At 35.2% G+C, this 15,250-nt stretch overlaps 1 protein-coding gene across 1 annotated transcript in view; it reads right to left on the bottom strand.

Annotated features, from left to right (window-relative positions):
* Positions 1-15,250, bottom strand: part of EYS (eyes shut homolog) — a 702,981-nt gene that overhangs the window by 464,084 nt on the left and 223,647 nt on the right. The window contains exons 19-20 of the mRNA XM_059842660.1: positions 14,331-14,528; positions 11,895-12,016 (exon numbers count right to left, since the gene is read on the bottom strand). Coding sequence (XP_059698643.1) covers positions 11,895-12,016; positions 14,331-14,528 — 320 coding nt within the window. The remainder of the gene's footprint in view (positions 1-11,894; positions 12,017-14,330; positions 14,529-15,250) is intronic.

The raw sequence follows: 15,250 nt of genomic DNA, 5'->3' as shown, positions 1-15,250 counted from the left end.
AGTTTGCATAAATTAAAATCATAAATCATCTAATATTATTAATCTTACATGAGAAATTGCTAGCAGTTTTGCAGACGCTAAAATAGTTCTGCAAAATCTGTAAAGTGCAGATACTTGTTACCAAGGACATTTCAGATATAGCCTACACACCATAAACTGAAAGAAGCCAGACCAGTTTGAAAACTTTTGCAATCCTCCACCAGTGGTCTTTTTCTTTTTTCTTCATTGTTTCTATATCTCAGTGATTGCATTTGAGCTGCTCAGCACCTCAAGGAACACGTATCAAGAAAAGAAATATCTTTGTAGTACTCAGAATTAAGGAACTGAAAATAACCCCTTTCTAGGCTTGTATTTCCTATCTCTAACTAAACTACATTAAGACAGATGTTACACTGTGCTATAAGTCAAACTTATCATGTGGTGAAGCCACCTTAAGCATCTAGGCACAAACCTCACAAAGAAAATGGCATGGTACTTTCTATGGTATCAGTCAGTGCAGTGCTAACAACTAGCTGGTTCCTTCATGGTTCAGTTCAATTCAATAGTATACCTCTGCCAACAAACAGATTGTCAGTATGGGACTTCTAAATTTAGTTTCTGACCTCTTTTAGGGCTTGGGACAATATGCAGAGTTTTTTCAAAGCACGAATGCTGGGTTTCATTGAAATGGTATGACCTGCAGTGTTATGGACCAGTAAGAGTTAAACTCTTTCAACTGGCACATTTTGTCTGGCTGTGTTAAATGGATCACTGATTTTCCAGTGGGCACAAAACCAGACAAACATATGGACAACATTTATAGACAATCAGTACATTTACACTTAATTTGAGTATCTCAGCTGACTAATGAGGGACAGACTTAAAGCCAGAGATTTCCAAGCTGTTGTCCATACTGAGATCACAAACTGCTGTTTCAGAAGACTTGTCCTTTATGAATCTGTTGGCCAAAGAAATTTAAAATCGACCATGTGTTCATATGCTTCTTGTTGTCACGGTTCTTTTGGTTCTGACTCATTAGTGTTTTAGTTTACCCAAGGACTAAGCTTTGGACATGAATTTCTCATTGGTCCTAAATTAATTGTGCTTTGTCATACAGTGGTCTCAGAGCACACAAATCCAATCGCTTTTGAAAGAAACTGAAACAGAAAATGTGCCTATCTAATGCTCTCCATAAGTTCAAAAAATAGCAAGCTTCTCCCTCCAAACAGGTATATGGTTGGCAGCCAGTTCTCAACACTCATTTTTTCACTCTGGGGTTATCTGTGTTACTTGCTAATGTAGTATTACCCTAATTCAGGTAATATCTTTAATTCAGTAATACCCTTAATTCAGGTATACTATAAAATATGAGTGAAAGAGACAGAATTTTTCCTTTTTGAGTTTTGGAATCTGAAATGGGTTTGGATTTCGGATGCCTTGTGCTCTGATCAACACATACGATGTTTACAGAGAATGTCCCCACTGTGACTACTTCACACTTTCAGTGAAGTACCTATATAACTAAATTTACAGATCCATTTACAGAACATTTTTTGTTTAAGTAAGAAAAGCATAGAAATGTGACCTTAAGTCACATATAATCTAGTGACTAGTTACTAAAAGTCTGATTCTATCCTCACACAAGTCAATCTTAAATGTTTTTACTCTTAGATCGTATCAAAAGCACTTGAGCTTCCTACCCTTGTATACTCATTTGCACTCAAGTCAAATGGTTGTTAAATAAACTACTGCTGCATTTTCTAATGGAGATATTTTAGTGCCACTTTCTGCTGACGTAATTTTCTCCACCTAAGTGCTTTCAACAAGTGTGAACCACATTTTATCAACTCTCAATGTAAAATATTTCTGCAATGCAATTCTAGGACTCTTATTTTTGTTTTTTCTCGATATCTTTAAACCATTCCCTTAAAGATTTATATTGCTGTTCTGAAATGTACACATTAAACTGTAGGTGCTTTGGTGAGATACAGGTATCAAGTTTCTTTATTAGAAAATCATACATAAGCAGACACTGTAAGGGACCTCTGCAGATTGTCCTGTTCCATTGCCCTGTTCACAGCAGGGTCAACTATAACAGGCTGCTGAGAACCTCATCCAGCTGAGTTTTTGATAAATCCAAGCATGGATGCCTCACTTCGAGGCAACCTGTTTCAGAGTTACCTTTACAGTAAAAAAGATTTTCTTTACATTTTAATGGACCCAGCATTATTTCAGTTTGTGGCCTTTGCCTATTTGGCTGGGGACCACTGTGGCCTGAGAAAAGTCTGGCCCTATCTTCTTTACTTGCTGGGGTGCTGCAGGGGTTTATGTACTCTCACTTCAGATGGGCACACAGTCAGATTAATTTCTCAGAAAAAGTGTGATAGTTTTCTTCATGACTCTGTCCTCCTGGCACCTCCTTATTTTTGTGTATAGAGAGAAGTGGGCCCTCTGCAGTCCTAATGTGTTTATCAGAAGGTCTCTCTAAATCACTCGGACCCTTTGCTTGATAACTGAGTCTGTCACTTCACTTGATTTTGGTTGGCCAATCTGTTGTCAAAGATACTTCTGTCCCGTTTGATCGACTCAATCCCACATCTTCCTAGCCTCAATCCTGTGGAAAGTCCCATGGTCCTGAAAGGTGAAACTCTGTTATCAATATCAGTTATGTAAGCAGTTGTTGACCAACAGGATTTATCCACACTCTCCCAAGTACTTCCTGTCATTGTCAGGATTGTAGAGAAAAACACTGGAGCAACCATGTCCTTTATCGTGCTTCTGGAGACATGGAGTCACCTGTGGTGTGTTCCGGGTCTGCTCTGGCCATATCATTAGTACCTACATGGAAAAGCAGCAAGAGATGATAGTCCCAGGGCTGGACAAGCCTTGTAACTCTCACCAAGGCATCCCAAATCCAAGCCCTTGGAAAGCAGCAATCCTACTTAAACAACAGGTAGTATAGGCAGATGGGGGCCTTCCTCGCTAGCATGGAGTCCCCCTGTACTGCCACTTGCTGTTCTCTGTTGTGCTGCTGAGTGCTTCAGGCTCAGCTGGTTTGGACACTTTTTTGGCATAACTCCCAGTCCCTCATCTGCTACAAGGACAGTGAACCTGATCTGCATATTCATTAAATAAAAAATATATAATGAAATTCATAAATTCTTTTAATGTTTTGTCGCTTCTTGGTTTCACCTCAGGGGGAGTTCTGATGAAATTCTCTTATACTTTTTTCTTGGTTTGTTTTTGGGTTTGGTTGTTTGTTTGCTTTTTTATTATTTCCACTACAGAAGGTCTAGCAATTCCTGAATATAAATTGTGGCATTAATTGGCATTTTCTCAGTTAGAAAAAATAAGGAAAAAGAAAGGGGACGAAACATAGGTGGAGTGCAAAGAATTGCTTCATGTCACCTCTGTATTTCAGACATTTTTGTTCTCCAGATACTCAATGGTTCCACTGAGCATGTGTGAATGACTGAAAACCAAACGTGAAGTTCAGAATTTTTCCCAGAATTTTCCAAATTGCAGTGGTATTTATACTTCAGACTACATTATAGATATTTGTTAAAAAGTGAGTCTGCATTAATGTGGTGAAGCTTTTTGCTTAAAGTAATCTGCTTTGCCTATAAAAAGAAACATATTTCTTTACAAATTAGGCTCAAAAAAAGTAATAGATTGAAATATGAGAGATACAGTGTCTGACTAGAACAGATTTAATCTGGATGGAAATACATCTTATTGAGAACAGGGGCTGCTGGCTGGTGTTAAAGCTGTACTGAAACAAACATAGTAAAGCATTTATGCAATATATCAAGTCTTTGACTCAGCATAAAAGTTTCATGAATTATTAAAAATTTTACTGGAGAACTCTAAATAAGCTTTCTTTTTTTACAAAAGATCCTAAAGTTGATGAAGGTGCCTAACTATTTTAGAGCCTTGGCATCATGTCTCAAAGAAGAAAATGCATATATAATTACTGCTTCAGAAAGCTTCTAGTTAACCACTAGTTCTTAAAGGTGTATGTGCAGGTGTGTCCCTGCTTAGGGCTTCAATAGCCCTTACAAAACGTTTTTGAAGGCAGAGCTTGAAGTCATGTGGGAGGGTAATGAGGAAATATTCAAAGTCCATCATGATTATTTTGAAAGGAAACTTTGGTCAAGGGTTTTGTTTTCAGTCCAACCACATCTGGCATAATCTTGCATTTTCGCAATTCCATAATAGACCTGCAGAAATCCATTAATATAATTACTCACTAAATGAATGAAATGTTTTCCCAGTGCTTTCAGGGTCAATTCTCCTGTAAAAGGATAAACTATTAGAATAATCTTGAAAATTACTTTTTCTGGGAAATATCTCAGCATATTTCAGAATTTTGTGCTATGCAGATAAAACATGCTATACAAACACAGTATATCTTTATATAATTTGGCTTTTTTTTTTTTTTTTCCCTGAAGGAGGTTAGCTAAGCAACAGAAACAAGAGCAACTGACTCTTACAACAAGTAAATCAGTGCCGGTAGTACATGACCTGGTAAATTGTCATGGGTGTTCTTCAGCTCCCTCTTTTCTATTGTCATAAGCAAAAAGGAAAGGGGTCAAATGATAACAAACTAACAAAGAAACAAACAAATAAATAATACTGCAAGAGATGGACGCTGGGCAGGGTCACCTTCCACCAGATCAGGTTGTTTCCAGGGATGGGACATCCATAGCTTCTCTGAGCAAACTGTTCCTGTGACTCATCACACTCACAGTAAAAAATTTTTTAGTCTGAATCCTTGGAACAGAATATTAAAATCTAAAGGAGGACAGATTGGAGAACTCTAAAATAACTAAAAGAAATGGGATAGCAAGTCTTTCTCTGGGCTATTTTTCCTTCCAAATGCTACATAATTTTTGCAAGCCTGAAGAGATTAGCAGCTAAAGAGACCTAATGAAACTAGAAAATGACCTCCTAGTCTTTGGATGACAAATATTTAAACATAACTTGTCAGCTGTACATGTTTTATGTGAATTATTTCACTTTTTTTTTTAATACAAACACAAATAAAAGACTGTTCTTTATTCCTGCAGAACTTATTTTCTTGTGAAAGAGACACTATACTGTAATTCATAATTGATGGACTGGGAGTAATTTTCTAGAAAAGCAAACAGGTGCAAAGCTATTTAATATACTTTAAGCAAAATAAAATACCCTCCCTGCTATATGGAGAACTTATTTCATATTTAATTAATTTTTCCAGTTAATTATTGTGTGTTGTGTAGCAAGGACATATATGTGGGAAGCTTTCAGAGAGTGACTGAGCACCTATGGATTTCACTATTTAACTTGTTTCAGAATAATTACCTTGTGGACCCATACCTTTCCATGACCTTCTGCTCTCTAAGTCTGCTAAGTACTTGCAGCTAAATGTCCTTTTTTAGAATTCCCTTCCTTATGAATCAATACCATGCAGTTTCAAGTCTCTGTAATACCACTGCCAGTGTTTTAATGCCTTCAAAGGTATAAACTCTTCCTTTCCCACTTCAAGCATTATGTTAGTCTCCACAGAGTGCATAAATCAAATTTAGGGTTATGCTTTCCACAAGTAGGCCACAATTCTAGAGCTCCTTCATTATATTGTGAAGTTCTTCACTTCATTCCCTGCTATCACTGGTTTTGTCTGTCCAGCCTCCTCACTGTGGGCAAAACTTAAAGCACACCACCTGGGACTGCCTTCCTGTATCTTTATCACATTGATTTGCCTTCTGTTCACAAGTCTCATTGGAAAGTCAATCTTTAACTTCCTCTTGCTCTCCATTTCCTCCATTCTGTTACAGTTCTATTCATCCTGTAGAGTGTTTAAAATTCAGTTTAGGAAAAAGACAATAGAAGGCTTTCATTCCCACGGTATTTAGTGGTATTATTTGTTGAAGTTACAAATTTTTGTATATATCTGCATCTTCTTTCAAAAAGATCAAATTAAAACATGTTAAAATGTCATAAATAAAACAAATAAATGGAAATATGATACTTGTTTGCCAAAATCATCTTTCAATTAGATGAGTAAAGCATAAATATCATAATCACTCTACCCAAGTAATGTATAATACCACAGATCAATACCAAGGACATTATCCTAAGTCAGTAAATCAATAGTTAATTTTGTGTATTCCAGTGTCTCTGGACTTATTAGAGCATAAAGGAGTACACCCAATAATGACTAAGTTTTCAGTCTTTTTACTGGTATATTCACTATAGTACAAGGCAGAGGAGGGAGGCATTTCAATAGATCTTGAAAAAACCTTTTATTGAAGGACCATGAAGACACTGTTCCTTTTTTTTTTTAAATTTTAGCTAAATATAAATGGAAGATGAGATATTTCAGGGATAGTGAGTCAAATCTTTAGGGCAGCACTGTGAGCTATATCAGCAGCAAAACTTTGCAGAAGAACTGCTGCAGTTGCTAGTTTTTTGGGTGAACTACAGCTGCTGTATAGCTCTTCTATAGGATCTGTAATTGGCAATATGAAACTTATTTGTCCTGCATTCACAGTTTCACCACATGGGTACTCACAATGAGGTCAATACATAAGTTTAAGTCACATAGAAATCAACTTGAATTTATTTGGTCTGGGAACCCTTAAGAGCTTGTCATTTGTTATGAACACTGGATGCCACTCATGGTATGTGGTCTGACTTTTAGATAAGTTGAGGTTTCAGATCAACTTAAGTGGCAGTGCTTGTTTGCTTTGTTTAAAGCTTAGAGAATTTCTACTCCCACAGGAATCTAGAAACTTCATTGATGCAGACCTATCTAACCTTTCATTTCCTTCCAAATGTCAGATCACCTGCTCTCATCACCTTGGAAGATGATCCTCCTGAAGCACTTTGAGTGCTTCTTGATGTTTTAAAATAAGTTATAGGGTTTAGAGATAATTTTTTTTTCTGTTTAGCAAAAAGTACAAAAAAAATCTTTTTTACAAGGAACTTAAGTGCAGTGTACTAATTTAGGAAATTGTTTTAGGTTACTCCAAAGACCTGAATAATTTCTTTTTGGGTAACTTAAGCTGTTAACAGTTAGCTGCTTTGTACTTTAGTCCTCAATGCCAGAGCTCTTTCTTTTCAAATATTTTTCACAATATGTGCAAAGAACTAACCTACTTGTTCTTGGAATTTAAACTATCTGTCAACTCAATTTTTTTTTTGTTATTTAAAAAAAAAAAAAAGTAATAATCTCTCTCCACCCTTGCCATAAGCCTTCCATGCAACCCAGAACATAAATTCCTAAAAGACTTGAATTACATGATTTCACTTTGTTATATGTACTTTTTTGTCTCCCTTACCAATTTAAAGACAGAAACCAAACAAGAAAATATTGATTCTAGTTCAAAATAGCATTATTGTCCATTGTTTTATTGGAAAGCTCATTTCCATAATATTAAATGTTATTGAAAGGGAAATAATTTCCTTTAAAATCAAAGGAATAGAGAGTTAACCACAAGAAGGACATGGGACTGCAATACAAGCATTATCACAAAACTATAACTTTACCTACAGTTTATTTTCATTACTTTACTATGTGGTAAGTACAGAGAAATAATAGCTTCCAGAAACAAAGCTCTGAAAGAAACATCTATTATAATTTTCTGCATGGATCTCCACATACACTAAAGTGAAAGGATTTGCATTTTAATTTGACATACAGAACAACGCAAGCAAAAACTGAATTTAGAGCTATTGTGAAGACACTGTTTTCTTTTCTTTTTTTTTTTAATGCAAATACCCCAAAATAATGTTTTATGTTATATAGACTATATCCATGATCTGATCTTATATAAATCATTAGGGACAACATATCTTTGTGTATTGTCCACCAACAATACTTTGAACTAACTATTTTAACTTTTTAAAGAAGAATTTGCAAGTCACTCTGGTGAAACTCTACCATAAGGTAACCATTATTCAAATGCTGGCTAGACAACAGTGTTCACATGGGAGGTGTGAGAGATTGTCTTTGAATCATGTGATTTGTTTTATTCTTTCTTCCTCCTCTTTCCTTTGCTTTTTAAACTATCTCAACCCACTAGTTTTCTTCTGTTTGCTCTTTTTCTATTGTCTTCACCATCCCATAGAAAGGACAGAGAGAGTTGGTGGCTGTGTGGTCCTTAGCTAGCAGCTGGATCAACCCCTCACGAGTGTCATTTCTTGTGCCAGTTCTTTCTGATGCAATGCTAATTGCATCAGAAAGATGCACAATTGCTAATAATGCAATCGTTATGAAATTTCAAGGCTCTATATTATACCACATTACCAACACCAAAAATGAAGGATACATACTGCAAGTGTCATTCTGACAATGGTAATTCATCCTTACCTTGAAAAAATGCATCAAAGGTATTTGAGCTGCTTGACTGCAAAATGAAGCTTTTATAAGGGCAACTGATTAATTATTCCTAAGCCATCAGAGGGTCTAATATGACTGACAGTGGCTTGTTCTGTCATATATTACCTTGCTGGTATATAACTCTTGGAGAACTGGAATTTTCAGATGCAGTAGAAAATCAGAATCTCCTTATGCTGATGTAGTTGTGAGATTAAACTTTGTATTTCACCTATTCTGGTCTCCCACCAGAGAAGGTTTAGACTGGGTGTTAGAAAAAATGTCTTCATTAAAATGGTGTCAAGCATTAGAACAGGCTGCCTAGGAAAGAGATTCAGTCACCAATGCCTCAAGGTATTTACTAGGTGTGTATGTGTGGCATTCAGGGACATGGCTGAGTGATGAACTTGGCAGCATTAGGCTTGCAGTTAGAGTCAATGGTCCTGAAGATCTTTTTCAAAGTAAATTTTTCTGAGATTCATCCCACAGTCCAGTAGTTTAATGCCACCTCCCACCTGGAGAGCCTAGGTAAAGTCTGTGAAATATATGTTGCAATTGCAGCACATATTGGAAATCTTTCTCACATTCAGATCTTTGGTCTTTGACTTGTATAATAAGGCTGCTGTAATATAACTTTGAAAGAAAATGGTATTTGATGCAGAAATTATGAAACTCCTGAGATCTCCATCTGTTTTTAAATCTTCCTTTATTATGCTTCGCTTAATTCCTGTCATCCAGTTTTTTTACCTTTTAGAGGAGGATGAAGGGAGCCTGTATTGTTAAAATTAATTTTCTAGGAGATTGTTAATTCATTATCGGTTCTTTTAAAGCTGCTGAAGAAGAAGGGATGAGTCTTCTTCCATTTTTATGAATATATGTTATTTCACTAATCCTCTTTGTGTTGATCGCTCAGGAATCTTTATGTATAAACAGATAACATGATTTGGAAAAATTTTAGTACACTTTGATAATGAATACAATTAGAAGAACACAGTATGTGAAATAATAAAGTCACATATAAACTGAATAATGCAATCACTTAGTGAACAAGTCTTTTAGGTCCCTTTCTAGATTCAACCTAAAAGATGATCTACATGAAAGTTATTTCAGAAACATATAAAATAAATATTAGTTTAAGTTAATATACTTTGGAGAAGAATAGAGCAGGATAAATTTAAATATTGAATATAAATGAATTATTATTACTATAGCAAAATAATACCAGAAATTCCCAATTTCTTTTCAAAATAACTTTTCTACTTAGCAAAACCCATTGTGGTTGGAGTGGGGGGTGGGGGGGGTGGTGAGAGTGAAATTTTGTTGCTTTTAAAAATGCCAAAGAACAAGCCTGTAATGAAAAAAAAAAAAAATACTGAAGATTTTGAATGTGTATTAGCCAACATCAAAATGAATCCTTCCACATAAATGTTTGCTGTAATATTGACAACATAGGTAAAAAACTGGAAAAAGCCTGAAAAGGATCAAACACAGAGTTTAATATGACACCTTGCCATTAAGTTTCTACAGCATTTATTTTCTGTAGATGCTAACTGTATTCACATTGATGTTTTAAATGTCATGCTTTGTCAGAAACAGTAGTTTGGCTGGATCTCACTGATTTGCTGTGCTGTGTTCCATTTAAAACTAAATTGCATAGGTCTGTGCTGAACAAGGTGAGAAATACACAGGAACTACAGAAAAAAAATAAACACAAATAAATCAAGGGGAAAAAATGGATGAAAGACATGTGAAGTAAAAATTATAACAGTGTTTGATATTGCAGTAAGCTACTATTCTTTGTCATGCTAAATTTTGCTGGATCAGTATTTAAACTCATTTGGTGAAGCATAGCTAAAATTCTCAAGGGATAAAATAGATTAATTTTAGTAAAAATGCTTATTTTTCTCCATTTCCAGCATCTTGTTTTTTGGGAAGGATGTTGTTTAAACTGCATATAAAACTCTATTTTGTCAGTCTCAATTAAAAGATCAGCTGCAGTTAGTAGTACATGTCAACATATGCAACACACTCTCCTAGGGAATAAGAAAGCACATGAATGGGAGGCAAAAAATTTATAGTGTGGAAAGCTCTCTAGCATGACTTTAAGATGGCAATATGTGTCCAGTATGAGATCTTGAAATATTACCTGCACTCTAGTGGTAGAAAAATACACATTTACAATAGCATCCAAAGAAAATAACAAAAGTGTCACAAACTGTGCTTTCCATATCGAGCATTTGATTTTGCCCAAGGTGTTGAATAGCTCTTGAAACATGTTAAAAAACCCCCTCCAAAATATTTTACAACTCATAAAATGTTCTAACTATGAAAAGAGAAACAGCTATGGAAATCTGAGAATTTGAGAAAATTCATTTGAAGCAGATAAGTTTGGTTCAAGTTTAGGAAATAGTGACAATTGCAGGTTACCCTCAGGATTTGCCAGAAAAAGTGCAGTTTCTTTATGAATGTACTAAGACAAGCAAGCAAAAACAACCAAACAACCACAAAAAAAAAAAAGCAAATCAACCAAAGAAACCAAGCAAGGAAAACCCCCAAAACCCACACCTCTCATACCCTCCCTTAATTACAAACACTTTCAGCAAAAATGCAGCAGCCAGTACCTACAGGGTTGTTTAGTTCTCCCAAAGTGCAGATTCAAATGGTGGGCAGCTAAACTGTGGATTGCGCTGCTTACGTCCTCAGTGATCTTTGGTTGGTAATTAGATGTTTAGTTCATTCCATATATAGTCACCTATATTTAAGCTTTATAATGTAATTTGAATTCCACATTTATCAGTTTAATATTCTCACAAATGTGCTAGTAGAAACTAGAATAAGAAAGAAAAAGCTGTCTTTTCTTTCACTTGGTTTTTTTAACTGGCAATTTCTCTGACAGCCTGAATGCTTCTTAAGGAAAATATTCTTACTGTATGATCTTGGTGTCTCTGTTGAGTACAATGAAAACAAATTGCTTCTTGACAGATTCCTGGAAGGAGTGACAGAGAACATGGGCCACCTCTGGTGTTGAAGTTTACGCCATGTGAATCTCTGTCTTCTTTCCTCTCATGGAGGAATCAGGTGATAGAATGATTTTATTTATAAGACATGTTATTTTTACCACACTTCATATCTCCGAAACTAATATATCTGTGGAATTTTGAAAATAAATGCTGAAGTACTTGAAGCACTTGAAATCAGTTTTCTTGGATGAGATACTTTTTAAGTCCCCTTGAAGCCATTGCAATTGGTGTAAATGAGTATTCCTGTCACTTATAATGAGGTCATAAACACACGCAATAGAAAATTTTCTGTGCTTTTTGAATTCCCTGTATAACCACATCAACCTCATAACTGCTTTTAAATTATAAAAACATTTCTCTTTCCCATTGCCTATAAAATTACAAATAAACAATAATACCAGTGTCTGGAAAGTAAGATTATAAAACCCTTGATATGTGGATGTATGGATCAAGAGGAGGTTTAGAACTCAGAAAAATATTGCTTTTTAGGAATGAAAACTTAGCAATCATTTTAATTAAAAAAATTTGCTACTAACCAGATGTAGATCAACACATGTGGAATTGTGTTCACAAGCGTTGACTATGCAGTCATCAATATCTTGGTCACATTTCAATCCTGCATATCCTGGATTGCACAAACAATAGAAGCCATCGACATCTGCAATAGAGATCATACTTTACTACAAAGAGTGATAACAACTGAATGTAGTAAATTTACTAAGTTCCAGTTATGAATACTATCTGGAAAAGTAAGACCAGCTTTACTTAGATGTTAAAAAAATTGCAATAAATTAAATGTGATCTCAAAATACCTTTTAAATATGAAAGCAGATCCATGCACTGAAATATTTGAACAATGGAAATATTTTGATTCTAGAGTTATAAATCAATGAGTTTAAAAGTGATGTTATAAGTAATGAGTAATTTTCTATCAAAAAACAATCACAAAATACATAAGACTCTATCTTTAAAATGATATCAAAATAGGATATGGCAGTTAAACAATGTTTGGTTTATTGATTGCTTTTAATGTTATTGTTGTTGTAAGGAATGCCTCATATTATACCACTATATTAAGAGAAAACATACTTGAGTTGAATTTTTCATTTTCTTAACAAGATAATAATAAGAATCCTGTCTCTTTTTCATCATTAGTAATCCAAATGACAAGGAATCTTTAGAATGCTCCATCCATATGTGGAATTCATGACAGAAGGAATTACACTTCTTGCCGGCCTGCATTTATTTTAACCTCAGTCGGGTCCCTGGGTTCTTCATTATCTCTGAGATTTACCATAGAATTTATTCTACCATCATGTCTGTACACACAGCTGCTACTGTATTCATTAAATGCTTTTAGCCCTTCAGCACAGGAGCATTATTCATATACTAAAAGCTTCCCAGCTTCCTTAGGATTCCAGCTTTCTGCAGCCAGTGCACATAGGGGTAGAGGAACTCAAAGGTCCACATGATAAAACTCAAGCCAGAGGCACCACAAGGACAAGCTGTTCCCCCAAAAACTGGCACTTTGTCAGCGTGAAAACTTTAATAAAGCTCATCTGAATTCCAGTCCAAAAATATCTCTAAAACAATGTAGACCACATAGAAAACATCTGTAAATGTAATAGGAAATAGTATTTTCTAGATAGAAGATGAAGTCACTCACCTTATTCCCATATAAGGCAGGACAGAATTTTTAAAGGTATTTCATTGAAACAGATTTTTATTTTTATTGTAACAGGAGAAGTTTTAGACAATGATGTATTTAGTAATTTGGTCTCAGTTCTTTAAGATATCATCTGAAAGCAGTAGGCAGATAGGTCTTCTGCAAATTTTTCTAAAAAAAATATTCATTTCATGGATGTTCTTAAATAATCATTCTTTTTTGAAAAAGGATGTGAGGAAACAGGAGAGACATGTAGAAGAAGAAAAACATGGTTACTCAGGGCTTAAAGTGTGGACCCTATAAGGAAAAGTTGAGCAGGGAAGTGTTCATAGTGAGAGGGATATTTAACAATAACTTCAAGGATACTTGGACAAATGACAGAACTGAAATCCCTTAGTAGCGCTAGGAGGTACTATGAGGGAATGGCCAAAACCTACAGCTTGGGAGATTCAGATGGGACTGGAAGAGTGTGAGAATTGCCAGAATAGGTAATCAGTGGAATCCATGGTCCTAAAGAGTTTGTGAAACTTTTGTCCCTCTTTGAAGGCTTTAAAAACTCAGCTAGAAAAATCCCTGACTGTCCTGTTCTATCGCTGTTAGTAGTCTAGCTTCATGCAGGGTTGACTACATGACCTTCAGATGTTTTTCAGCTTTCCAGTCAGCATTTTAAGATCCTCTGAAAATTACTACTTCTCCTTTTTTATTTTTTAAACAAGTATAGAAAGTGTCAGATAGATGTTAAGGGCCCTATAAAACTTTCAGCTAAGTACTCCATACTAAATTTGGCCTGCCAATCCAGACAGAATATAGTAGGGTAATCAAGCTGCTTTTAAAACCTTTCAGTACATCTTGCAATGAAAGAGCAAGTTACACAGTTACTACATGCAGAAAGTAAACAGGTACATCTTTTTACGTTAGTTTGAAATTAAACAGGATTTTTTCACTTATTAGAATTATGACATATAATGCCTAAGTGCTCCATGAGCTCTTTTTCAGCACCTGAATATTCTCTCACAAAATGCACAATGTAAGATGTTTTTAGTTAATTTAGGTATCAAAGAAGACAGCACAAATCTCATTAAAATTTCTCATTAGCTACAATTCTGACCCCCTGAACACAAAAAACCCCAGTGCCGGGAGTTGAGGCATTTTGGCAAAAATAGTCCTTCTGGTACAGGCTGTGAAGCTTCAGACAAGCTAAATTTCAGTAAATTATCCACTGTTCTCCCTAGAGCAGCTCAGCAGCTACAGACACTTCAAGAGAAAGACTACCCTACATTAAAGTGAGTAACCAGACTGAACTCACTGTCATAACAGTATCCGTGGAGGCAAGGGTTAGAGCTGCACTCATTGACATTGATCTCACAGCGTGGACCCGCAAAGCCCTTCACACACTGGCAGTGGAATCCAAGGGGAAAAACATCCAAATTCATTTCTTCTATGCACACAGCTCCATTCTCACAGGGATTGCTGGCCTCACAAGGCCTAAACTCACAGTTCAAACCTGAAAAAGAAAACGGCAAAGCTGTCAGTGTTAAACTAATGAATATATCCCTGCAGCTGCTGTCTATTATGAGCTTTATTTTCTTTATAATCCTGGTTAAAATCTACTAGGAAGGTCTCAGAGGTACATATATGCATATTACCATGCAGAAACATCTATTTGCTTGATATCATTAAAAAAAAAAGGACAATTTATATTTTGTTTATATTACTTTATATGATACAATAAATTTTAAAATCTAATAGCTATCTCACAGGTTTCGATAGATAGGTATATCTTCCATCTTTTCTCTTAACCCTTGTGTTTAAGGGTTAACCCAGCTCAAAAATGAATTTTTTTAAAATGTATTTAAAAACAATAAATTAATTTTAATGGAAGCTTGCTGCTATTTTGTCTTGATAACCTGTTGTCACAACTACCACGTGAATTGTTCATATATTAACCTATAATAGTGACCATGAATTAAATATATATAACACTGTATAATAGTTCCATTTACCATCCATGACTGAACTCAAGCTATTTTACTGAAAAAAAGTACTTATTTAATCATGGGTGAATGCCTTGTTTATTTATAAAAATTCCATGCAATAGAAAATCTCTCACAATCCCATTGTGCTCTTTCTCTTGCATAGCAGATTATGTACATTTATCTGGCCTACCCAAGGAACTGTGTGATTGTGGATCTTGGGTCACAAATGCCCTCATCTAAATCTTTAATT

The sequence above is a fragment of the Haemorhous mexicanus genome, chromosome 3 (genome assembly GCF_027477595.1).
Source record: "Haemorhous mexicanus isolate bHaeMex1 chromosome 3, bHaeMex1.pri, whole genome shotgun sequence".
Lineage (NCBI taxonomy): Eukaryota > Metazoa > Chordata > Aves > Passeriformes > Fringillidae > Haemorhous > Haemorhous mexicanus.
The sequence above is the reverse complement of the archived record's forward strand: the minus strand, read 5'-3'. Positions and strand labels throughout refer to the sequence as shown.